The sequence below is a fragment of the Amborella trichopoda genome, chromosome 3, assembly GCF_054954075.1.
Source record: "Amborella trichopoda isolate Santa Cruz 75 chromosome 3, AtrichopodaSantaCruz75HAP2 v2.0, whole genome shotgun sequence".
Lineage (NCBI taxonomy): Eukaryota > Viridiplantae > Streptophyta > Magnoliopsida > Amborellales > Amborellaceae > Amborella > Amborella trichopoda.
Window position 1 is genome coordinate 5755120 of NC_142338.1, and position 25767 is coordinate 5780886.

The window sequence follows — 25767 nt, forward strand, 5'->3', positions numbered from 1 at the left end:
AAAATACATAGGAATACACCATACAATGTCTTACGTGAACTTTCACACGAAATTTTCTATATTATTTCATAGATGAAGAGCGTATTCTAATTTAGAAACTAAAAAAGTCAAAGGCCGAAAAGATGACATATCAACAGTCAACATAGGTGCCACAATATAAAGGACCACTCAGCAGTAAAATAAGATGACAAATAAGGGATCATTAGTAGAATCAAAATACAACCAGATTATTTATCATAGTTACAACTTCACTTGTACAGGTAACCAAAAAAAAAGAAGAAGAAAAGAAACAGTTTCCTACAACAAGCTCTCAATATCACATCCCTCAGAGAGATAGCCAAAAAAACAAATGCATCAGCCAATAAACTCTCCACAGTTTTAAACTGCTTTATTCCAATAAGTAGGTGAATATCCAATACAATAGAAAGACAATAAAAACAGTCCCATTACAACAAAGAATGTAAATAAACATGGAGAACAATGCTCCCTCAGGAAATGTATAAGCATCTCCACTTTGTCACGGCACAGGCAATCCAAGTCCCAACACCAAAAGCCTCAGTTATAACCTAAGCCCCCCAAAATTGAGATTATGAATATGACAAAAGAAACCCACATTTTCATTTGTTTCTTCTTGAAAAAAACCCCACAATATTATCAAACCTAAAGGAACAAAAAAACCCAAAGTTGACAAAATTGAAACATCCAAATGATCCAAAATTTGACTAAATCAACATAAAAAATAGCCATATCAATTTGTCCTTGCCACCTGCTGTTGAGTCAATTGAGCCGAATGAGCTTCCTCCAATTTAGCCTTATTCCTCTCTAAAGCAGCTGCCACCTCTTTAGGCATATACTTTTCATCATGCTTTGCGAGCACCTCTGTTCCAGCAAAATAATAATCTCCCGTTCTTGCCTTCTCTGAAACACGAGCCCTACCAGACAATTCCACCTGCTTATCCTCAGGTGTAAAAGGACGAATATGCCCCTCAACGACAGCTGAATGCCCCTCTCTAAAGAGATCAGGCAATGGGCCCTCATACTTAACCAGAATATCAGTGATCAAATCAGTGATCACAAACTCCATTTCAGAAGAAGAAGGGGGGTGAACTACACTCCCTTCAAGAACGAGACCACCCAATCGAAACTTGGTTTTTGACGGGTTAGCCGAGAATTTTTCCAGCGCATCACTTGGGGTAACATAAAAGACCATTTGGTCTTCAAAATTGTAAATGACAATGACTATGAAAGCTGCGACTCCACTGAAAGTCAGGGCATAGGTCCATAGCCTTCGGTTCTGTAACCGTCGTGCCCTAGCTCCAATGTCTACCTTGCGAGGACGAGAGGGCTGCCGTCTTAGGGTTGCCAGGTATCGGAGACCAGGTGTAGAGAACGGCTCCAATGGAGTTTGGCGAGATTGAAACCCTAAACCTACAGAAGTAACTGATGGAGGAATTCGAGTAGTTCGGGGGGTTAAGAAACGAGAAACGGAGGTTCGAAGAAGCCTAGAAGCAAAACGATAGGTGAAAGCAGGCGCCATGGATATGGATTCGGAACCAATCGATCAGAAGATCATGGAAGTTATCGATTTTCAGGAAATTAAATTGGAAAATTTCAGTGTAAAAGTTGAATTCAGCTCTGAAAATTTACTGCCAAAGTCTGTTATTGAGAAGAGTTTCCAATCTCACTCGAGATGAGCAGACAAAAAGACACAACAAAAAACCCTAGAATCCAATTAAAAAAGTGTGGGATTCAAATGGAAACACATAAAATTGGAAAGTTTCAATTTTGGACCGAAGAATTTGAATAATCAGAAAAGAAGTTGAAAGCGAAAAGAGAGATGAAAGTGAAGGTTTTCAGGTGATGGGAAACCCTAGAAATCAATTTGAATGGACTGAAATCTTAGATATCAATTTGAAAGTGGAAACATGTAAGCAAAATTCGCATTCGAAGATGGAGATTCGAGACATAAGCTTACCTAGAGCTTCTTAGAGAGAGCAAGAGAAATGTGAATTCTAGACTTTTTGATTCTCGGTCTCGTGCTCCACTCCACAGAAAGAGAAAGAGGCACGACTCCAAAGAGAAAGAGAGAGGCACGAGGGTTCTATGGTTTTTGGATATTCTATGCTCCCTCAGGAACATTGGTTTACTTCTACTCCCTCGGTCAAATGACCTGCTGCTTGGGAGGATTTTTTCCGGACTCAAATTTTAGTAACACTTTATAATCATTAGATAATTATTCTTAAAACAATACATCTTTGTGTGAAACTAACATAAATTAATCTTATAAATTGAATTTGTCATTGACGTAGCTCAAAATTCCCCAACCTTGAGGCATCACCCTTTGAGATATATGTGACATCTTTGTATTAAAGGTAAATGATGTCATAGTATACAATTTCTTATTTTAATTGTACAAATACCCCCATTTGATCAGCACTATTTTTTTTAGCTTAGAAATTTATGGGAAAGTATATAATACCTTTGGTATAAGATGGTCACAAATAATCATGACCATTAGATGTGAAATTGGATGGTTATATTTATTTCATTGATCAAGCTCAAAGTTCAAAGCTCAAAGTAATTGTGACCTTCTTGTACAAAAGGTAAATGGTTTTATTATATACCATCCCAAAATTTATATATTTGGAGCAAAAATATATTGATAATGGTTTAGACTTTAAATGTTTTTGGATACTTAAACCCTAAAAAATCTGAGCTAAATCAATTAGATTGACCAACTTCAAGGCCTATATCATAGTTATCAAGGACTAATAATATATCGACGAACCAAAACATCGATAATAAATCGATTTTATTTCAAAAAGTTAGATGAAAAAAGCGGGTAAACAATAAGGATTGTCAAAAAAAATAAGGTAAGTTATAGAATTGTGAATATTTCGGATTTGGCTCAAAAAGTCGGAGTGAAAAAATGGATATGTAAAACTGACATATTGTATGGTTATGATTTATAATTACTATATAGATATATCAAAGCTATTGAACAATGATTTTATGTTCTTACGTAGTGTCATTAGAGTAATAAATAAACTCAATAACAATATTTACTCTATTGTCATAACACAAAACATATCATAAATTTATTGGAGAATAAAATGAAACAACAAAAATAATACTAAATATTAGGATTACATTAGTAAATAACAAGACCAGTAGAGCAAAGTATAGGATTATAGTTCAAAGAAGAAAACAAAAAATACCACCAGTATAAGAGTACAGTTAACTAAAACAAAACACAGAGATCCAAATATGTAAACTAATGGTCCATTCAAAATACAATTTACAATAAAATAAAATATAAAATATAAAATTAATCAAATTTCTCTATGTATAAAGACAGCAACAAAATGCTTAAACAAATTGAAATCTCATATTGAATTCCTAGCTGCCTAAACCTTTAGTATCATTAAATCTCTCTCGTGCTATTTATAAAGATGCTTTGGATTTAAAAAAATATATATTTTTTATTGGGTTACTCTTCTTCTAGTTCTACCTATTATTTTGAGATATACAATTGTTTTGATATATTATTTTTTGGGTAGTATATTGCTTGTATTTTCTCATACAACTTTTCTAAGGGAACTTATTGGTGAAGCTTGTCATGAAATTTTTTGTTAAATAAATATTCTTAATTTACTTGCAAGGTTAATGTGGTTATCTTTGAACATAATAACACTAAGTTTGTGAAGAAATAAAGTTATAGAAAGAAGTATCTTAAAAACGTTTTTTTGAAAAAAGATAAAAAATAAGACCATTTACCTTTGATACAAGGTGGTCATATTAACCTTGACCATTGGATGTAAAATTAGGTGGCTGCAATTATTCCATTGACCAAACTCAAACTTCAAAAGAAATTTTCTTGAAAAATGTTGCACAACCAAGCTATCAAAATTCATATCAAATGGTTGTAAGGAATTGTGGCCACCTTATATCAAAGATAAATGGTTTCATTGTATACAATTCCATTAAAAAAACATGATAGTTTGAAGATATTTTGAAAAACTCAAGTTCTTAATGGAATTTGAAAAATCGAATATTTTTTAAAATTTTCATATTTTAAACGGAGACTTGCTAACTATAGTTTATAAATATTTTCCAAGAAAAACTATACCTAGTTGCGAACAATTTCTCTCAGGGACCGTAAGGTCCATAATTCATTTTTTCCCAAAATCAACACGAGATTTTTTTTTTTTTGGTAATTCAATGGGGAAAACAGGCCCCGACCAATTTTTTCAAGTAGATTAAGAATTAGCTTTTTTTAAAGTATTAGTGGAGTGATTTAGTGATGAGAATGAAAGCCACAACATGGTGATCAAGATGCAGGGTGCTACCACTACGACCCCAACCCAATTCCCAATCAACACAAGTTAATCAAACAAAAAATATACACTTTTAAACAAGGAAAATTGTTTCATGCAGTGGGAACCGCATTTCTGCATTTGCAATCCTTGAAGTATACAACATCCATTTTAAAGATAGACGCAAATAGGTGGTCCATCTAAAAATACCATTTTAAAGATAGACGCAAATAGGTGGTCCATCTAAAAATACTTAAAACTAACTGTCCAAATGTTTTCTTAATAGAATTATTATTTTAAATTTTCAAGATTTATTTACTTTTTCATGCAGCCATAAAACATTGTGACCAACTACTGGAGGGTGTGTTTGATACCTAGAAACCACAACTTCATAGCAACTTTTGTGCTCGCTAATGGGAGGTGCCATGCTATCTTGGAAGCCTTAACTTCCGGCGGCTTCTAAAACTACTTTAAAACAACTTTAAAATGGGGAAGCCTGCTGGACCCAAATCATGCCACGAAAGTCAATAGGGGGTGATTTTTTTTTTTTTTTTTTGTTTGGGGGAAGGGGGCGGGTAAGAGACAGCAGGCAAGTCTGCAATTCACTTTTCTAAGAAAGAGAGAGAGTTTTGTGTATCAGACAGAGAGAGGATGGGCAAGTTTGGCAATACACGTTCTCGTTCCATACTTCTCATTAAAATGCTTCACCCATTAAAAACTGAAAACTGGTTCGATAGGCCTGTTCGCAAAATCGAATAGAAACAATTAATCAAAAATGGAATCAGAAACAGTTTAACCAACCTAACCGATAATCCATCTAATTCAATTGTTCTCGCAAGTACCATCAAAAAATTGTCAAAAAAAGTAAAAAAAAATACAAAAAAATCTACTAAAATATGAAAACCACTTAAAATTTTCTTAAAAGAATGACAAAATATAAAAGTGTATTAATGGCCAAAATAAATTTTAACACTAACTATAATATAAAGAATATTAAAAAATATACTACAAACCAAATTCTTTATTTTTGGGATTCTATAAACATTTTTTTAAAAAAAAACTAAATACATGCCGATCACCAAAACCGCCCAAAACCGAAACCGACAAAAGGCCGACTCCGATCTAAATGGGCAGTTACTAGTTAGATCTCCCTGTTCTTCCACCATTGACTGCAGCTCATCAAAACAAGTTAAGCATCACCTCATACCTCATTGAAAATTGCAATTCAAACATTGGAAAACCATTATTTCAATCATCTCGACTTGCATACTTAGATTTTAAGCTTTAAAAATAATGTATTTTATAACAAATTATCTAGACCACCCATTTCGCCCTAAAAAAAGTGTACCAAGATCTTGCTTACCAGTTTTTTAGTTTTAAATTCTATTGTCCGTATTGGAAATTGATTTTCCAGCAATCAGGGAGATTCCTGTTGCCAAAAATACTCTCCATACGAAGATTTAAGGTGAAGCTTTATTTTTATTTTCATAAACACTATGCTTTATAGAAACTTCATCCTTTAAAAATAAGACCAAAAATGCACATTTCTCAACAGATTGTCCTGTCTGGGCCTTTTTTCTCTGAACAAAAAATGAGAGAGAGAGAAAGAGAGAGAGAGAGAGAGAGAGAGAGAGAGAGAGAGAGAGAGAGAGAGAGTCCTAGGAAGCATACAGTTTTATCACCTTACTACACGCCAAAGTTAAAGGATTCTCAAGTGAAACTCGACAAACCCTTGCCAGCTTTAGCCGGGCCAACAAAACCAAAGCAGCATATTATCAAATGAAGGATGACTGATAAGTATATGGCCACTCCGAAAACACAATACAATCATATGTTTATAGTCATCCCTTCAGAAACTCCCCTCCATCTCCCATCACGAACCTCTGCAATTCAACAGCCTGCACCAAACTTCAATAAAAAAAACCATAAACATCATGTTCGCTCATCGAAGGAACCAATGCCGAAACAGCTATCCATCAGCTTCAAAAAATTAAGTAGAAAGAACAATAGAATATCAAGTGATTATTAGGCAAGGAACTCATTTTACTAAGTGAAAATAGTTACCGTGCCGAATACCATGAATCGGTACGCTTCATCTTCAACTATGTGGGTATGTTTTATGTCATGAATTGAGAATCCAAAATCAAGGACAAGGAACCCTAGAAACTAATTCCCTTAGTAACACGCTTCCTGTCGCAACTCATTCAATGAATACTATTTCTTTAGGTTGAAACTGGGCGTGACTCACCCATAAAATAAAATACATTTTTATATTTTTTGTGGGGATAATAATTTTCTATTTAAACAAATAAATACATGCAAAAAATGGACTCTGACCAATTTTTACCTCATCCTACAAGCTCCCGGCTCCCATCTTAAGACCACCCTCTATACAGTCATATGAACTTCAGGAAACATTTGGTTCCTTTGCGCTGATTGTGAGACTTCAGTCTGATTATGTACCCAAATCCCAACATCCACTGTCATAAAGACCCTACATCCAACATCACCTTAGTCAACTAGGGTTTCATCCCCTGTTTGCTAGAGGCACTTCCTAATTGGAAAGGATGGGAAGAAACTACTCTCTTACACAAGGGAAGGAAATAAACCATTTCTAGACCTCCCTTACTCCCTCCATTATGGCCACCTGCCCCTGTATCTCCAAAAATCAGCCCCAGAGAACATTGCCCTGGCATCTCTATTTAAATCATGACCAATGTGTGCCAATCATCTTGATAGAGATTTAAAGTTGCATTAAAAAAATAAACAAAAAAAATCATCTTAATAAGAGATTCCTGCTTTTCTTCCTCACTAATTCAGTCCAAAATCAACATTTTCCCTAACATCCCCTGCATCTCGATCTATTGATTACCATCCCTTTCAGTATCCTGCGTACCTGTGCCAACACAGGCACTCCCAAATGGGGCTTATTTTGTGTGTCGATGTAGGGACACCTTTTAGAGATAAATCTGACTTGTGTACAGGCTGTGTTGGGCATAATTCTGGATTAATAGGAAAGATCAGAAGCGGTGTTTTTCTTTGTTAGATACTTCACTGAAATTTTTATTAAAGATGACAATCCAAAGACTAATATTTCAAAATCTTCTATACAGAGTAGTTCTTAAGATTTCTTTTCAATTTTGGGTTTTTTAAAAAATTCAACTTTCTTTTCTCTTTTCTTTTTTATTTTATATATTTCTATATACATATAAATTTCACATATATAAATGTACAGTCATTTCAGGCCTGTGACTTGATTTTTAGGTCACCATGTCTAGCTCTTCACACATCTCAGAAATGACATCCATTTGTGTCTAGGTAACATAGATCCATACTTCTTTCCGTCTCCCCAACCCTTCCCGCTTCTTTCTTCTACATTGGCTCGATTTTTCCTCCTCCAATGCACCACAAATACAACATACAGTATCCACCAAACCATTTCCTAAATCTCCTAAAACTTGCATCTTCTTATACTGGCAAATCCACATCCCCATGTGCTACAAGCATGACATTTGCTCAATGCTTTAATTTGGAGAATAACATTAAACCACATTAGGTAATCTAATATGAAACAATATACCACAATCCAATGCAGAGTGATCCATGGTACGCCAAAGAAGCATACATTGTGAATCACTGATGACTGATGATGGAGATTAACTACAGTAGAGCCCCCTAAGAATTTTACCGAAATACAGTTTTTTTCCTTTCATTTTTATTCCAAGTACAACTAAGCTCCACGTCATCGAGAACCCAACATGGATGCCCCTTCAGAATATGGTAAACCATCTTCATGGATTATGGCATGCTTCCCCTTCCTGAATACCTGAAGTTTTCTCATATCCTTTCATCTGGAGAATTATACATCGGCATAATGTAGAAAGCAACAAATTATAGCATTAAAACAATCGAGGTATTCTAATAAGCCATGTAGGGGATCAACTGCTCTCTTTTCTTTATCATAATATAAAAATTAGAAATTATGACAGCATTGAAATTGGGATAAAAGAGGAATAGAAAATCACCTCACATGAAAGTGGAGATAGATCATACACAGTTCCAGAATACTTTTTCCTTTCTTAATTCACTAACACATGGCACGAGACTTTCAGCTGCTGAAGGGCATATGCATGCCTAGCTAAATATGAAGATCCTGCAGGACATACTGCTCATTAATTGCCCCAAAAGAAGTGGGCAAGAACCCAAAAGATACACCATGCTAAATAATTCGTACATAATACATTTAGGGGAAGTATACCATAGATGGAACGAATAGTCCACTCGGTCATCATCATACATTTCAATGGTTAATGGAAATTGGAAGATTGGACAGTGAGTTGAATCCACCAACAGAATAGGACATGAACTCAATGGTGGATTTCACTGTCCACGATGCAAATGCAAGTTGATGACCTAATGGATGATAAATCCATTCAGATTCTTAACAGGTTATACTTAAATATACATTAGCATTGCAACATAGAAACTAGTTTAACAATAAGGGTGAACATAAACAAAATAAAACAAGACTCACATTCAACATATCCCTCTGGACTTATAGATGCAATATCCTAAAGAAGTCTGAGAGCCTGTTAAAGATAAATGTAAGTATTGTACACCAGAAATATATAGCCATAGAGCAGAAATGTTTAAAGGAGTAGAGCATATCTAGTGAAATTTGTCCAGTTGGAAACCATTCCAAAATTTCCATTGAAATTTTTATGCATTGAAAGAAGCAAACCTGATATCTTTAGCAATTACAGTATTTCCATCTTCAGCACCAAGATGCCGCAGTCTTACTTCTTCTAAGGTCCCATCCCTATATGCGTGCTGCAATAGAATAAAATATAATGAATTAATATTCCAAAGCGCTATTTTCTCCCATCCACACTACCCCCACAAAAAAGACACGCAAAGCCCACATTATCACTGAGGCAACGGATAACAATCTGACATAGGAGATCCAGAACAGCTCGAGTAACAAGGCGCGCAAATGTCTTTATGAAATAAAAAGGCCAAATGGCCCCAAATCACTATAGAGAATACATAGTGCAGCTACAGGTGGCAAGTGGTAAGAGCGTCATCCACCTTCCCACACATAAATACATGTTCAGGAACTGTAAATAGCAATGTTAAATATGGCCTCCAGTGAGTACTTTGTTACACGGGAGAGTAAGGGGAGAAAGGTCCTAAACCCTAGAAACTCGATCATATATGCACCTCGCCCTTCACCACCGAGAGAGTGCCTAATAAACCGGACAATGAGTTAACCCAAACAACCGCACTGCCAAATCAACATAGAATTCTACCTGAAGAATCTATACAGGCCCTAGTCCACCTGATAGATGCAAACTGAATGATACACAAAGGCTCCACCCAATGCATGATACCCAAGGGCACTACCTGAATGAAGACAAACCCCTTTCAAGGATTGGGCATCAAACGGTGTTGGACCAGGTCACCTAAATCCACAATAACGCATTTATTTTTATTAATGGTTCACAGTAATAGACTGAGAATTAAGAGTCCCATTATGAAGTCAATCCTGCAACGCGGAACCAATACAACAGACATCAAAAGATATCAGACCAGAAGTCCACACAACCACCGTACAGGATTTTCCATAAGAGAATGTTGAGATGAGTTGGCATTCCCTGAATATAAATATGTATCAAATATCTTTGAAGGAAGGTATCAATCATATGGGTTCTGTCACAGCTGCAAATGTAATCTTTGTGCTGATTTAGATATACTGGAACAATCATCGTTTCTTTTGACATGGAGAAAGGTGACTTCAAAAATTAGAAGTTATGAGAATGGTTACAATAATTCCATCAGGCAACAAAAACCAAGTGGAAGTTCAAACACAAATGAAGTACGCTATGTTTTATTGAAGGCTGCCATTACTAGAACCATAGAAAATCAATCTTATCGATACTTACACAAAGAACACATTTAAAAACATTTAAATTCAAGGAACATTTTCAAAAAAGAAAAACAACAATTAGGATAGCTCTCATCATTTCTTTCTTTATAGACCGCTCCAAAATTATGATGATTATGTTGAATGAAAAATATTTGGCATACAAATCGAATTACGTCAATAAAGAGCACAGAATTCTATGCAGAAAATTATCAGAGATACATATTGCAGAAGCTGCACAGCACAAAAGAATCAACTCCTTTAAGAACTCTTTCTGCGATGGTCGAAATGCAAATCTAATAGTACATCTCATGACAATCTGCTTAATGGAAAAAAGGTATCGCTAGTTATACACGGGTGCAGGGATACCCCATTGAGGCAGAAGAAGAAAGTAAATTTAATACAAAACATCATGAGATACAGGAAATTCATTTAAAAAATAACAAAAATGATGCTGTCAAAACAAAACAAAAAACAAAATGGCTTTGGAATGATTACCTTGTAGAAACAACTGGTTCCAAAGGGACATGTCCCCTGTCCAAAGTCAAAGTACCTGCAATCAATAGAACTGCCAAAAAAAAAAGAAATTTAAACCGCATATTAGACATCAACCTTCTGATGATTCTAAAAGAAATTTAAACCGCATATTAAACATCTCAGTACAAAAAAAATATTTATCATCACAATACATAACATTCCTCTATGAAAATAATATTAAGATCTAATACATATTCTCCTTAAGAGATCAAATTAAGATGAAGTTAACATTCCAAACTGTGCATGTTGTCTAACAATCAGCTTCAAGAAAAGATGAAAATCTGGGGTGTCTTCTATCAGATATTGCAAAAATTTTGTAAATCAGAACAAATAACCGCTCACTCCCTTCTCTGTAAAACAAAACTTGTGCTGCACACCATTTTAGCGTGTCAAAAATAAAATTATAAGTTTATAATCATGTCCTACACATGTCTTGACACTTCAAACACATCCATACTACAATGAAAACGTTTGTATGATTTAACACACAAGCACGCGCATGCACACACACTGAAAATCCCAAGCCCAAAATAAAAGAAACAATACCTGAGTTTTGATTTATAGCTATCAATGATCTCTTGTTTCTCTTCTTTTGTAGAATACCAAATAACACTAGGAATGACAAAGTATGAGAGCTTGCGACAAATCGGACAGGCCCTTAACACCGAATTGACATCCATACCCGACATTGGAGAATTATTGCGCCAATTTCGTATACACGATATACAGAAGGGATGATCACACTCTGAAAGCAGCCCAAACTTCCTTTCAGCTGGAGTAGGCTTCGAGAGAACACGCTCTAAGCAAACACTGCATTCTATCTCTTGGCTACGCCTCAATGCTTCAAGCCTCATTTGATTCTTTTGACACATTTGGATATGTTCTTCCCTTTCATCAGGCCTATAAGGATGCAAGCAATGTTTTCCACAAGAGGCGCATAAATCCCCATGGATATGAGAGCATTTTTCTCCATGAGGGCACTTACCAGCAGCAGCAAATGCACATATAGGTTGGTCAGCCAAGCTCAAACTTTGGTGATATTCACGGTCGGGAATGTAAGAAGTATCAGGAACTTCATTCCAAGAGGGTCTAACCACTGGGTAGAAGGGTTTGCTGTGAGCTGAGAGTTCTGGAATATAGCTTCGGGTTCTGGGAGTTCCAGGAGCAACTGGAGTTGAAACTAAAGTTGACTGTTGATAAGAATTTGAGGATGTAGAAGAATGCTTCTGTGGATGAGAAGCTTTAACGTGGTCATACCGACAACGACTTCCATAGGAACAGATTCCCTTTTGATAGAAGGTACAAATCTGCAGCCACATAACTGGTAAGGTATAATCATGAACTCCAAAATTCCAATTTAAAAGAAAGACAATGTGCACTTATATTTGAAAAAGGAATGTGCACTCTAAACAATAAACTACGCCAAAACCACAGTGCATTGGATCATCACCATCCAGTGAAATGATGATAGCAAAGAAGAGAGCAGAAGCAATGTTGGATAAATCACCGTCCCTACCGCCTAGGCGGGCTCCTTGGGTGCATTGCCCAGGCCAAGGCGGGCAGGGGCAGGAGCATGCATACAGGCACGCACCTAGGTGCCCAGGCAGGACGCCTAAGCGGACCGCAAAAATGTCACTCGGTTAGGAGCATTTTTAGTCTTTTTTACCCCCAATTATTTGTATTAAAACCATCGGGTGTCATTTTAAACCCCTGGAGAACCAACTTCAAGCCAAAACTCGCTCAAATGCGAAGTTCTTGTGGGAAATCCAAGATTGAATGAAAATCCGAAATTTTCTATTTCTTGTGAAATCCAAAAGCAGTTGTGCCTAATCTTTTTGGGGCTTTAAGGGGTTGAGAAAAGAGGTTTTTGGCAGCCAAAGCTCACCCCTTTGAAGCTTGAAACTTTGGATGATGTTTATGCAAAGATTTGAAACTTTAATGTTTTTATTACTTTACGAGTTGTGGTGATTTCTTATACCAAACCCTTAAAAAAAAAAATTGACAATTGGGCACCCATGTCTCTGGGCACCAGCCTAGGTAGGCGCCTAGGGGTCTAGGTACCTAGGCAGCCTAGATGCCTCATCGCCTAGGCACCGCCTAGCGAGTTTTCCAACATTGAGGATAAGGAACACTATTGGAACATGTCATGTTCTAGTTAGCCCCATTTTTTGTCGACATCCATTTTTACTGATAATTGTCCATTGGATTATAGCATACTTCCTTAATATTCTATATTTATAAATTGAAAACTAGAACAGCACCACAGAAAATTGCTTGGAACTTACATTATTTGGCTGATCCCTCCAATCATGAGAAAACTCACAATGCTCCCCTTTCAGGCATGCTCCATGAAGGAAAAATTTGCAAAGAACCCTGTGATGAGAGGCATAACTCTCAGATAAATATTGCAGACACGAATTCATCACTTGTTTATATCACAGGCAATAAAGGATTTCATCAAAGAGAAAGAATAGAGGTGCAAGGTTGCAACATTATAACTACTATGCTCAGTCCTACAAAAGACCAAATAATGGACAGCCAGAGCGGCTACCTGGAATTCTGTCTTTCAAGATAGCAGTCAGCTTTTTCCTAGAACAAGGGCATCTTCAATGGAAGGTTTACCGATTAGACATCTATCAGGAAATTGGGAAAGGAACATATTAATAGAATAGTTACAATATTTAGGGAAAGGGAAGGATCCATGGGGGAAGGCATCTGGCACACCACATCTATAAAACAGTAAAAGCCGAGAAACCTGTGAGGAGTTTGGAAAACTAAGACCAAGGGCTAAGTCCTTGTAATTATGGTAAGGAATGATGAAGAAGTGAATCGAGCATCTTAAAGATAGAACCCATTAGGCAACCTGGACAAGCATGAGTAGGGAACTTATCTAAAGATTAGAGCAATAAAATTAGTGTCAGAGATGGGGAAAACAAAAGGAGCATCAAAAGTCAACAAGGCCAGAGATTGTTACAGGTGACAGCCCCCAAGAAGACAAAGGCTATGGTGAAAGAGGTATTAGAAAAATGGCAAAGGTTATAAGGAAATTAATAGATATTAGAAAAATGGAAAAAAAAAAGGCTTCAATGTATCCAGTACATAGAAATTCGGCACGTTTACATCATCTTCTCTATTCCTTCCATTGTGGATTGGTGTCTTTAAAAATATTTATGAAGTAAAGAGGCAAGCAGATGTCTCGATGAATATTCAGGAATATGTTAACTCAAGTCTAGCATGTAGACAAAGCGAGCATGTAACTCCCCCATTCCCAAACCCCAGCACTCCAGCAACCCTCCCTTTTAAAATTTTGATCAGGAACATGAATAACATATTACATAGTCTTATACTTGTCTTTATCATCAATAGAAGTTAGTGTGTGTGTGTGTGCATTAACATATACCTCCTTTTTGCTTCAGATACACTGTGTAGCTAAGGAACATCACACAGGTGTATGAATGCGTGTGTATGCATCTAGAAGTGTATGCAATATCAATAAATCACAAGATGGAATACAACAGCATTTTAACTATTGCAATACTATATTTACCACAACTTTGTAAAACACAGGTCCAGTGCATGAAGCTCAGCTGTCCTCATGCTGTAAATCATGTGTCAAAACGGACTTGTGTTGCTGTGTTTAAGTCCCAGTGCAAACAGATGTTACACAATACTGTTTGTAAGAGTGAAAAATGATCTTCTGAGCATGTGGTCAGTCAAAATTTTATTCGTTATTTTATACAGACTCGTAGAACCAACTCATAGACATATTTTAATTCACACCTGAGTTTTAAATAAACTCATAGAAGGTGTGACACAAAAGGCCCCACCAAGAAACCAAGGCTCTTTCTAAGCACTTGTAATAGTCTTTGGATCTGGCATCACATCCTCTCAATTTTGACTCTTATTAGGGCATGGGCATTAAACTGTGCCCATATTCTATGAACAAATATGGGATAGTTAATCCTACATGGTGGACTCAAACTGCATATATGTATTGATCTCTTAGAAATTTAGTAGCAGTGCTTCCAGCCTTTTACACATCCATCAGATTATCCCCAGCTTTTTAAGTTCAAGAGAAAACCTTTTTTAAGTAGCTATGCTTTAAATTTTTTGAGCTACACATTTTAGAACTTTAACAAATTCAAATGAAATGTAACTGGTGAAATTGGTGAAATGTTTTTTACAGAAATCATAATGAAATTGGTCTAACTATCTCATACATAGGACATCTACGTTTTATAATTTCTCAATATTATATGTCTCTTTTGCTGCCCCTCATCGCATTTTGTTTTCTCTCCAGTAGGAGGGAAAAAACAACTTAGTGATTTTCCCATTTTGCCAAAACAGATCAGTTCAGTCAAAAAGATGATCCACTTTCTCCAGTAGGAAGTAAAAAACAACTTAGTGGTTTTCCCATTTTGCCAAAATAGATCAGCTCAGTCCAAAAAATAATCCACTAGCATAAATGAAAATCTGATCTACTCAGGTAAATACAGTTTCGCTGGACACTATGCTTCATATATCTTTTGTCTCCATTCTAATACTTCTTATCAACCCAAAAAAAAAAAGAAAAAAGAAAAGCATAATTTATAACTCTCCAAATGAAGAAAGTCCCGATTTTCTAAAGAACAAAAACCTCATTGCATAACAGAAAGAAATAAAGAACTTCATAAGAAAAGTTGAAGACAAAATAGATAAATCTATTTTTCTCTTATAATAAAGAAAAATTAGAATCATCAAGAACAGAATATCCATGAATTTCAGAACTTCTATATGTCATAAAACATCCTCGCATTTAATATATAAAAAAAAAAAATCGTCGCATTATTTCCCAAACCCATTTTCTGTATGCATTATAGAACACTCGACCTTATTCATTTGAACAAAAATTGCAGATACAACTCTAATATCAAACAATCTGTAATCAATTCCTCTCTCTCTCTCTCTCTCTCTCTCTCTCTCTCTCTCTCTCTCTCTCTCTCTCTCTCATCAAACATGAAAAGGAAAACCAAACAATCTGGAATTAATTTTCAATATGTACAAATCCTAAGCTCTCTCTATCATATGCAACGAAACAGCATATCAAAGAACAGAAGCTTCAATATTTCCAATTTTTTTACCTCACTCTAACATCAAACATGAAAAGGAAAACCAAACAATCTGGAATTAATCTCAATATTTCCAAATCCTCAGTTCTCCATATCAGAAGCAACGAAACAGCATATCAAAAACACAAGTTTTACTATTTCCAATTCTTAATCTCACTGTCCCAATCAGAAGCAACAATACCACCAAATTCATAAAACTAAATGAGAACACACAAAAACAATGGAAACCGCTGCCAAAAAACAAGAATGATAAAACAAAAAATCAGAATCTGAGAGAATAAAAAGAGAATACAGAGACCACAGCTATAAATCACATCAACAACTTATAATTACATCAAGAGATATTCAGAACGATCAAAATCAATGACTTTACAATTATATTACATTTTGAGAGGAACGGAAACAGTACCTTTGAGACATGATAAATGGAGAAGAAGAGAGAAGTGCAGAGAATTTGCAGGCAAAATGAAATTAGGGCAAATTATAAGAGAAAGCCCTTTCCTTATTGTGCCTGAATTGCCTGAATAGGGTTATACTTGGCTGATGGTACTCGATTACTGATGGAGGCCAAATGCCTACAGGAAACGGTGAGTGCCCATACCGCTATCCTGCGAGATCATACTGTATGCTTATTTCCTCGTGACAGCGATTCAATTTATGACGAGCTTATTATTACAAATTTTTTAAATCGAATGGGTATAAAGAGATTGCATTTTTAGGTTTTGAGGTTTTTATTTCATGCCATATACTTATTACGAGTTTTCAATCATTAAAAACTTGGATTTGTTGATTTATTTTTTGACACAGTTCCTCTGCGGCCAGTCCGCATATTGTATAAATGCGGGCATGATAATAAATACAAATTTAAATATATTTTGATTCTAATTTTTAGACAATATATAATGTTTAACATCAAGATCATGAATAAGAAGAAAAAAAATTGAAAACTATAAATAATAATTATATTAAAAAAATATTTGTACTGTTAGTTATAATTGTTCTTTAGATGGACCACCGATTTGCACCCATCTTTGAGATGGATGCTTTATACCTCCGGACCCATATTGTAGAAATGCGATCCAGTCCATATATAGCAATTTTCCTTTTTTTTTTTCCTATATTTATAGTACATATAAAGCCTGAGCTCCCTTCGAAATTGTCTAAAAATAGATCTTCTTGGTGGTTTGACGATTTATTATTAAAATAAATATTTGAAATATTTTCAAAATATAAATAATAGAAAAAGTTTATATAAGGATGTAACCTCATAATGTAGAACTACGGATGCACATCAAAAATCCATTGAAAAAGATAGTTTTAATGTTGAAAAACCCTTTGATTGATCATCTCGACTTCAAGATGTATGACCATGAAAAAAAAAAAAAAATTAAGTCTTAGAAATAGTGCATTTTACAACATATTATCTACACCGTCCATTTTCAAGATTTTCATATGCTTATAAATCTATTTGATTTTAACCATTTTTTAAATTTAAAATTTTATAATTAGATATAAAAACAGATTTTGAAATAATCTTAATAACATTTTACATCAAAATTATATACCATGATAAAATTTGAAGGTGCACCTTACCTCTATAGCTATGGATGCGTCCGTTTGCCAAGTGCACCCATAAATAATACCTATTGAATACTCAAAGTGTGGCTCTATCAAAGTAAGTAAAGTTTTACCTTGTAACATATCCAAATTACAATTCAAGCATTGGAAAACTTTTACATCGATCATCGTCTTGAACATAATAGTTGTGAATAAAAATAGGATTTCAAGCTCTAAAAACAGTTTATATTGTTATAAATTATTTAGCCCGCTCATTTCATTCTAAAAATAAGTGTTCACATATCCACAAGATCAGTACCATTGTTTTAGTATTAAATTTTATTGTTCGTATTGGAAATTGATTTTAGAGGCATCATGAAAACTTCTTTTGCCAAAAGTACTTTTGGACAAGGGGTTAAGGTGAGACTTTATTTTGTTTTCATAAAGCCTCAACCTTTATAGTAACCTCATCCAAAAATTAAATCGATTTTTTCATTAATTTCGACATAAAATTTTGGATTTAATGTTCTTACATGGTCCTTATATGGGTGTTTCAGTTTCAGTGAGAAGTTCTTTCCGGGGAACCCTTTCATTCATGGCCCTGCTGGGTTTTTGTCTAAATATTTAATATGAAAACAATTATAACTAACGGCCCAAAGGTTTTCTTAATATAATTAGAGTAATGATCTTATGAGACCCTCCTACACCCATGTGTGTAGGACTTCAAAAGATCGCCATTAAATTTGGCACATATCTCTAAAAAAGTTGTCACATGGGTGTGGGTCTTGATTTTTTTAGACTTTTCTAGAGATATGTGTCAAATTTAATGGTGATTATTTGGGGTCCAACACACATGGGTGAAGTAGGGTCTCATAAGATTATTACTCATATAATTATTAGCAAATGGATGGTTTATCTCAAAACAATTGTAACTAACGACCCCAATGTTCTCTTGATATAATTATTATCTCTAGTGTTCAAAATTTATTTAATTTTTTATATTCATGATCTCCATGTTAAAGATTAGAAATTCTCTAAAGTTAAGATCCAATTATATTTCAAAAATATATTTATTGCCAAGCCCGCATTTCTACATGTGCAGGCTTGGTTGCATGCTAACTGCATCTTTTAATATATGGCCAAATTCTTTTTTTTATTATTAACTTGGATACTCAAGTTTATTTTGGGCAAGAAATTTGTTTCAGAATTTTTACATTTGTTGTCCCTGAGGTATAAAGCATTTATTTAAAAGATGGGTGCAAATAGGTAGTCCATTTAAAAATATTTGAAACTAACCGTCCAAATGTTTTTGTAATAAAATATTATTTTTAATTTTCAAAATTTATTTATTCATTCATAATCTCCCTGTTAGGGATTTCATGTCCTTAAAAAGTAGGTCAAAAAATTTGTCCATTTCTTCTTATGTTCGTCCTAAATTGGTTTTGTTTGAGGGAGCAACAAAGTAGTTTGCTTGCAAGGATCGCAGTGGAAATACCCAAGGATTTCATAAGGCCATGTTCATCGTTACTTTCGTTATATTGAGTACAGTATAGCGTTACACTTAATAATATAACCAATTATAATATACAATTACTTTGGTTATATTGAGTACAATATAGCGTTACACTTAATAATATAACCAATTATAATACACAAGAATAACAGAAGTACACGGTTTCTATGAGTCCATGTAGAAATAAGTCGAATATTAAAAATTAATTTTTGAGATGGATTTTTGGATCCAACTTTTATGGATTTGTAATCTCTAATGGGGAGATCATGAATATAAAAAAAAGTAAAAATTTCAAAATAAAAATAATGATTTTATGAAGAAAATATTTGGACCATTAGTTTCAATTGTTTGTAGATGGACCACCTATTTGCACCCATATTTAATATGGATGCTTTATACTTCGCTCGTCCTTTAGATTTCAAATAAACTCATAAATAACCCATAACACCAATAAGCTGTAATACAATAAAATAAACAGTAATAATTAATACAAACAATAAAGAACTTCGTTACTAAAAAATGAAAATAAATAAGAGAACGACATTATTTATGGCGGCCTCCCTACGAAACCCATCTTCATGCACATAGAAGGCCCAAATTCTAACCTTTTCTAAAAGAAGGTCGCACATCCATCACTCTCTCTTATCTGTTCTCTCTTTCTCATATTAGAAAAGTATATCATGCTAAAATTTATCTACATCATATTTATAAAGAATATTACTCTTGATCTCCATCTTTATCATTATTATCTACATCATATTAATAAAGTATACCTATGACTCTACCTAACATTATCTTTTGCAAGAGGGTCTTTATCTCATAAATTTTCTTTTCATATAATAGAAATATGACATACCCTAACATCCCTCCATTTCAAGGTCTCTTTTGAGATAGGGTCCATTTTTATTCTTGCAACTTGTGTCCACTTTTAATTATGACTTAATAATCTAGTTATTTTCAAATAATAGAAACAATACCCGATTTTTATGCAGCCATGCCCGCATATGTAGAAATGTGGGCTTCTTAATAAATCTTTTTTTAGACTTAATTTTTAAGGACATGTAATCTCTAAAATGGAGATCATGCATATGAAAAAATATATAAATTTTGAAAACTGTAAATAATAATTCTAATAATAAAATATTTGGACCGTTAGTTTCTATTGTTTTTAGATAGAACACCTACTTGCATCCATCTTTAAGATAGATGCTTTACACTTTCTGGATTACATATATAGAAATGCGGTCCAGCCCGCATGAAATAATTTTTCATAGAAATATGACATACTCTAATGTCCTTCTATTTCAAGGTCCTATTCCTACATTCTCTCTAAAGAGTGGGTCCATTTTTTTCTTCCGATATGTGTTCATCCCTTAACAATGGCTTAATAATGTAATAGAGATAATGTAAGATAACAAAATATAATTATAAATATAACAATTTAATACAAAAACTCATTTCTCGAGGCCATAGTTATTGGATTTTTTTCCTGTGGTGGTCTTACTGCCTTTTTGTGACCATACATAAATTTGAATTTTTTATAAATATATTTTCAGTTAAAATATTAGCATGTAATTTTTCATTAATTTAGAAGATATACATAATTATAAAATGTCAATTTTTTAAATTTAATTAATAGACTAAGTGAGCATTAAATTATAAATTAAATTTACAAAAATTTATAAAAATTCAAACTTTATTTTAAAAATTGAAATAGTCCCGGATATTTCATATTTTACACTTAAATCCCACTTTTTGGAACCATACATATGTTTTAATTTTGGGTGGAGTTTGTATAGAGCCAAGGCTCTAAACAATTAAAGTAAAGCATACCTTCTAATAGTGGTGAGAAATGTGACTTCAATACCAAAAATCTTTGTGATAGCCTTCATATATATTTTATTCTCTATTATAAAATTTCAGGCTTAGAAAATAGTGTAGGTCGAGTAGATCCATGAAAACTTGAAAATCTTGAAAATTGAGGTTAAAAAATGCATTACAAAATGCACTATTTCCAAAACTTGAAATCCATTTTTTTCTCATGTTTATGCATCATGATGTCGATATGATCAATTTGAGGATATTTAGGCATCAAAACAACCTCTTCTAGTGAAGTTTTTGATGTGCTCTCTAATTTGATTGTTTAGAGCCTCACACTTATATAAACTTTTTCCTTTAATTTTATGACTTTCTATATATAATAGGTCAAGCTCAAATTTGGCTTGTTTATGATTCTCACCACCATGGACCTATAAAAATTTTTTAAAACAGTACACAAATATTTTTGGAAATATTTTTATAATTTTATTTTTTTAAAAAAATATTTTTAAATATTTTTTATTTATAATTGTGTAATTTTACTATTCAATTTATGGATCACACTAAATCTAAATTTAATATATATTTATTTATAAAGGGAGTAAATATGATCACTTACATGTTCAATTATTGTCCAATACTTTAAGAGGTCATACCCCATAATCATAAGCAATTATTAAAAAGGTAAATGACTAAAAATATTCCAATGTTAACTTTGGATTTTAATCAATGAACAAAAATTCAACTTCCTTGCCGCCTAGGTCGCCTCACTAACACATCACCTAGGTGTAGGCACGCAGCCTAGGAGGTGGGGTTTGGGCGGCCACCTAGACGGGCTCAAAGGCGGGTGCCATTCTTGAAAATAGAAAATAAAATAAAATAAAATAAAGAAATTCAAATCCACCCAAACGAAAATAAAATCTTGTATTGCCCCCTCTCTCTCTCTTGGGTCCATATGCTCTCTCTACATATAAGAAGAAGATGAAGAAGAAGGACTCCAAGTATTCGATACGCAACCTCTATCTCTCTCACACATACACACAAAGACACACATGGACTCATATACTCCGTGTTTATATGTACGAAGAAGAAAAGGAAAAGAATGACCTCCAAATGTTCGATGCGAAGTCCCTCTCTCTTACCATCTCTCTCTCCATATCCTCCAAATGTTCGAGACCTCTCACTCACAAATATAAGTCCAAAAGAAAAAAAAGAAAAGAAAAACAGATGATGATATTTAAGAATTTCATGCAAGGACCTCGTGCGCACACATACATGCGCATGCACATACACACAATAAAAACACACACACATACAAAACAACATATAAACAACAATGGCCCCTATGCGACCCCCTTCCCTTAAGGCCGCCCAAGTATCTGGGTGCACACCTAGGCAGCCCAAACCCTTGGCCACCTAGGCGGCTGCATCGGCCTTCTTGAACATTGATCTTAATTAACTATTTGTAATTATAATATTATTTTATTAATATAATAACAAAAATATGAGTTCCAATAATTGTTAGGATTCACAATAGAATGATATTTAAAAGAGAATTTAATAAAGTTCAAAATTTGTATTTTGAAAAAGGAAATTATTTCTATTCATATTGATTTCTAATTAATTGATTAATATTATTTAGCAAAAAAATTTATATACTTATAATTAATTATATGCCATTCGAATTAATCCAAGTAATTACAAACTTGACCTAATGCCTAAAGACTTCACCTCCACGGGAGTATACTATCCATTTACTCCTTTGGATAAAAACCAATGTAAGAGTAAGTTTAGGACACTCAATTTTGGAGGTGTTATCTCTTCGACCCAAACGAACCTCAATAAATAAATTTTCCAAATGGCACTTTCTGTGTACTTAAAAAAAACTCAAGATTGATAAGAGACTGTCGAATTTTTTGAGATCTAAGTGTTTTTAAGAACTCCAAATTCTTTTATTTTTTTATTTTATTTTAAATCTTATAAGAATGTGCATGATAAAAATAATACAAAAATATTGCTTTTTGGTCATTTATTTTCTTCATAAATATTTTTCTATTTTCTCTAGGTGCAAGCCAATAAGAAGAGGGGACACCCCGAATTATACTAAAAAATGTTTTGTGAGAAAAGATTAAAAATCAAACAATATTTTAGCATGAATCATGACATGAGCAGTCCCAGCCATATGTGTCAAATTACAAGGTTAAGAAGTGGGGTCACACATACTCCATATCACATGAGAACATGTGATATCACACTTTCCTCACATAAATTTAATATTTATTTGTATCAAATAAAGGGGCTTGAACCCCAACTACTACATGCTTTATTTGCGAAAAGAAAGCAAGGAATGATTAAATTCTAATATCATTTGTTGCTTTTTTGTAAAGACAAAGACTAAAGAAATCATACGAATGTAGGATTTTCAATTTATTTTTCAATACCATGAATGTCTACTTCAATGATTATAGGATTGGCACCTTATATAAACTTTTTTTAATATGAATTGGTTCCCCAAAGATGATATGTTCATGTAGGTGACTTATTACAAACAAAAAAAATGGAGACAAGTGGGACTCAAAATAAATATAAATGCAATTGTAAGGAAGAGACACTGTCAATCAGTCTTCATATTATAATAAATTAGACCTTGTAATTTGGAAAAATAAAAAGTAAGTAATACTCATGCTACGACCAAATTTGGATGTCACGAGTGGAAGGAGCCCAAGCATGTAATATACTATTGTGGTAGCAGCACATTTCAAACTTGAGATTGGGGTCGAGGTCGTGGTGGTAGCATCACTTATGTCCTAGTTAATGTCTAGGCTTCCATTCTTACCTAACGCATTAAAAATTACTAACGATTTCAAAAAACGGGAAAAGACTCATCATCCCCATTGAATTAGCAACAAAAAAAACATACAATTCAAACTTGTATTTTAATATGAAACCTTTTCCTTTTTTTTGATACAGCACATTTTAAATTATACCTAGGCATTCTGTTAAGGAGTGAATGGACACTGGACTCATGCAGGAGTAGATCATCTTTTCGCACAAAGTCTTTACATAACACCTTTAAAATAGGGTTGTATGTTACGAGATTATTTACTTTTGATAGATAAAGATGTCAATCACGTTTAGTCATCGGTGGTCAAATTTGACAATTTGAGGTATATCACAAAATTTAAGAGTTTTTATTTTGAACTTGGGCCTAGTCAATTGTACACTCCTAGCTGCCCCAGTTTTGAATGTAATAATCGTAAGGGATAGTGTATAGTTGTGAACTCCTTGTGTTAAAAATAAATAGTTTTTTGTATCTTTTTCTAAAAAAATTGTGGATTCACACTTGATGTGATCGGTATACTTGGACTATATATATCCATGGATTGGTGACCATCCATGGATAAAAATATATAGCATAAAGAGATAATTGGATCCACTCTCTTTTTCTTTGGGTAATTTAATAGGGAGCGGGAGCGGATCACTTACTTATGGTAGAAATAAAATTCAAAACGTCACTTTATGATGCCTCATCACCCTGACCACTTAGCCTTGAACCCCATTTCTACTAGACGAGGGCTAACAATTGGCCAGACCTGGGGTAGGCTAGTCCTTACCCTATTTCCCTGAGAGCCGACCTAGGCCCAGCCTTGACCCTATCAAGGCTGGGTAACATTAAAAGTAAACAAAGCAAAATAAATAGGGGCAAAACAGGCCGGGCCAAACCGGTATTAGCATAGCCCGGACCTTAGTTTTTTAGGATCGGGCCTTCGGGCCAAGTCTGACTGACCGCTAGGCCCATTGCCATCCCAATAGTGGACCCATTCCTCGTTTATCCATTACGCTGCTGATTCATTGGGTTGTACCTACATCATCCATCTTGAAAATATGTGGCAAATGCTGGGGTTGTGAAACTGTTCCGATTTATGAAAGTAAAAGTATGTGATACATGGAGCGTCCACCATTCATTATTAGGCATAAACGGTGGAGATTAACCATACCCGGTGTATTCATCAGAACGAGGCACAAACCACCTTTAGTCTATGAGATGTATGGTGAGTGAAAGAAGAGCATGGTTACTATGCCCCCACGAGGGCATTAATGTATGCTTACTCCTTCAGTCGAAAGGCCTACTTGGGAGGACTTTTTCAATCTTAAATTTTGGGAACCACCTAAGAATCACTAGATGATTATTTTTAAAATAATATTTGAAAATTGAGTTTTATTAAACTTAGATTTTACCCTCTAATAATTGGACGATCTCTATTCCATCTCGATACATGATTTTGTCAAGTGCATAGAGGGTGAAATTTAAAAATATATATTTATAAAAGTCATATATGTTACATTATCAAAAATTTGGGGTCCTAAAGCTAGACCTAGATGGGGTTTTATCTGAGGGAATAACTAGACCGTTTGCTCCCATGGGAGTATAATATCTTTTGGCGAGAAAGAATAGTCCGTTTATGGATGAAATATGGTGTAATCCCTATTGAGACACTAAGAAATATGCAATCACGATGGTATCATAGTCAAACGCAGACGTCTAAACATGGCCTCAACTATTTGTTTAGCAAATTTATTCTATAAGAATGTGTGTATCAGTATTGTCAAATTCGCTTCATTTAGGCCAAAGCCTTTGGATTTTATGCTTAGACCAAAGTGAAGTAAAGCCTGGTACAATTGCTTCTTTCAGCTTCAGTCAATTTGGCCGAAGCAATCCGCCAAAGTAAAGAATTATCTATATAAGACTCTTTTTTTATCTTTTTATGTTTCAAAATTTGTATTTTTATATTTCAATATTTTTAAATATAAATATCTAATTTATTTATATTAAATTCAAAAAAAAAAAAAAGTCTAAAATCTTCCCCCTGAATCGGTCCAAACATCAAATCGCTTCGCTTTTCTCATCAAACTAAAGACAATTCTGAAGCGAATTTGACAACATTGAAATTGGAATGTGCTTCCAAAAAGTCTCACTTTAATTTAAAAAAGTGG

The 25767-nt window shown here is 34.1% G+C and overlaps 2 protein-coding genes across 3 annotated transcripts; both read right to left on the reverse strand.

Annotated features, from left to right (window-relative positions):
- Positions 1–356: 356 nt before the first annotated feature.
- On the reverse strand, positions 357–1993 carry G1 (transmembrane protein G1P-related 1). Its single transcript, XM_006850106.4, has one exon. The coding sequence runs from the start codon at positions 1535–1537 to the stop codon at positions 749–751; it is 789 nt and encodes a 262-aa protein (XP_006850169.1). The 5' UTR covers positions 1538–1993; the 3' UTR covers positions 357–748.
- Positions 1994–5971: 3978 nt separating this feature from the next.
- On the reverse strand, positions 5972–16585 carry LOC18439952 (zinc finger (CCCH-type/C3HC4-type RING finger) family protein). Of its 2 annotated transcripts, none has more exons than XM_011627172.3 (8): positions 16294–16585; positions 13062–13149; positions 11323–12083; positions 10738–10807; positions 9058–9146; positions 8851–8905; positions 8342–8469; positions 5972–6224 (listed from the first exon to the last, which is right to left on the reverse strand). In XM_011627172.3, exons 1-6 carry the CDS (start codon positions 16302–16304, stop codon positions 8872–8874), a joined length of 1053 nt encoding a protein of 350 aa, XP_011625474.1. In that variant the 5' UTR covers positions 16305–16585; the 3' UTR covers positions 5972–6224; positions 8342–8469; positions 8851–8871. The 2 variants fall into 2 exon arrangements, with proteins under 2 accessions (XP_011625474.1, XP_011625473.1); XM_011627171.3 differs by having other exon boundaries at positions 5972–6214; positions 16294–16584.
- Between the last annotated feature and the right edge of the window lie 9182 nt (positions 16586–25767).

Excerpts from the sequence above, each read along its gene's own strand:
- G1 (XM_006850106.4), bottom strand. The coding sequence starts at position 1,537 with ATGGCGCCTGCTTTCACCTATCGTTTTGCTTCTAGGCTTCTTCGAACC.
- LOC18439952 (XM_011627172.3), bottom strand. Across the intron at positions 10,808-11,322 it reads AGCTATAAATCAAAACTCAG|TTCTATTGATTGCAGGTACT; the intron begins GTATTGTTTCTT and ends TTTTTTTGGCAG. Across the intron at positions 8,906-9,057 it reads GTAATTGCTAAAGATATCAG|GCTCTCAGACTTCTTTAGGA; the intron begins GTTTGCTTCTTT and ends TATCTTTAACAG.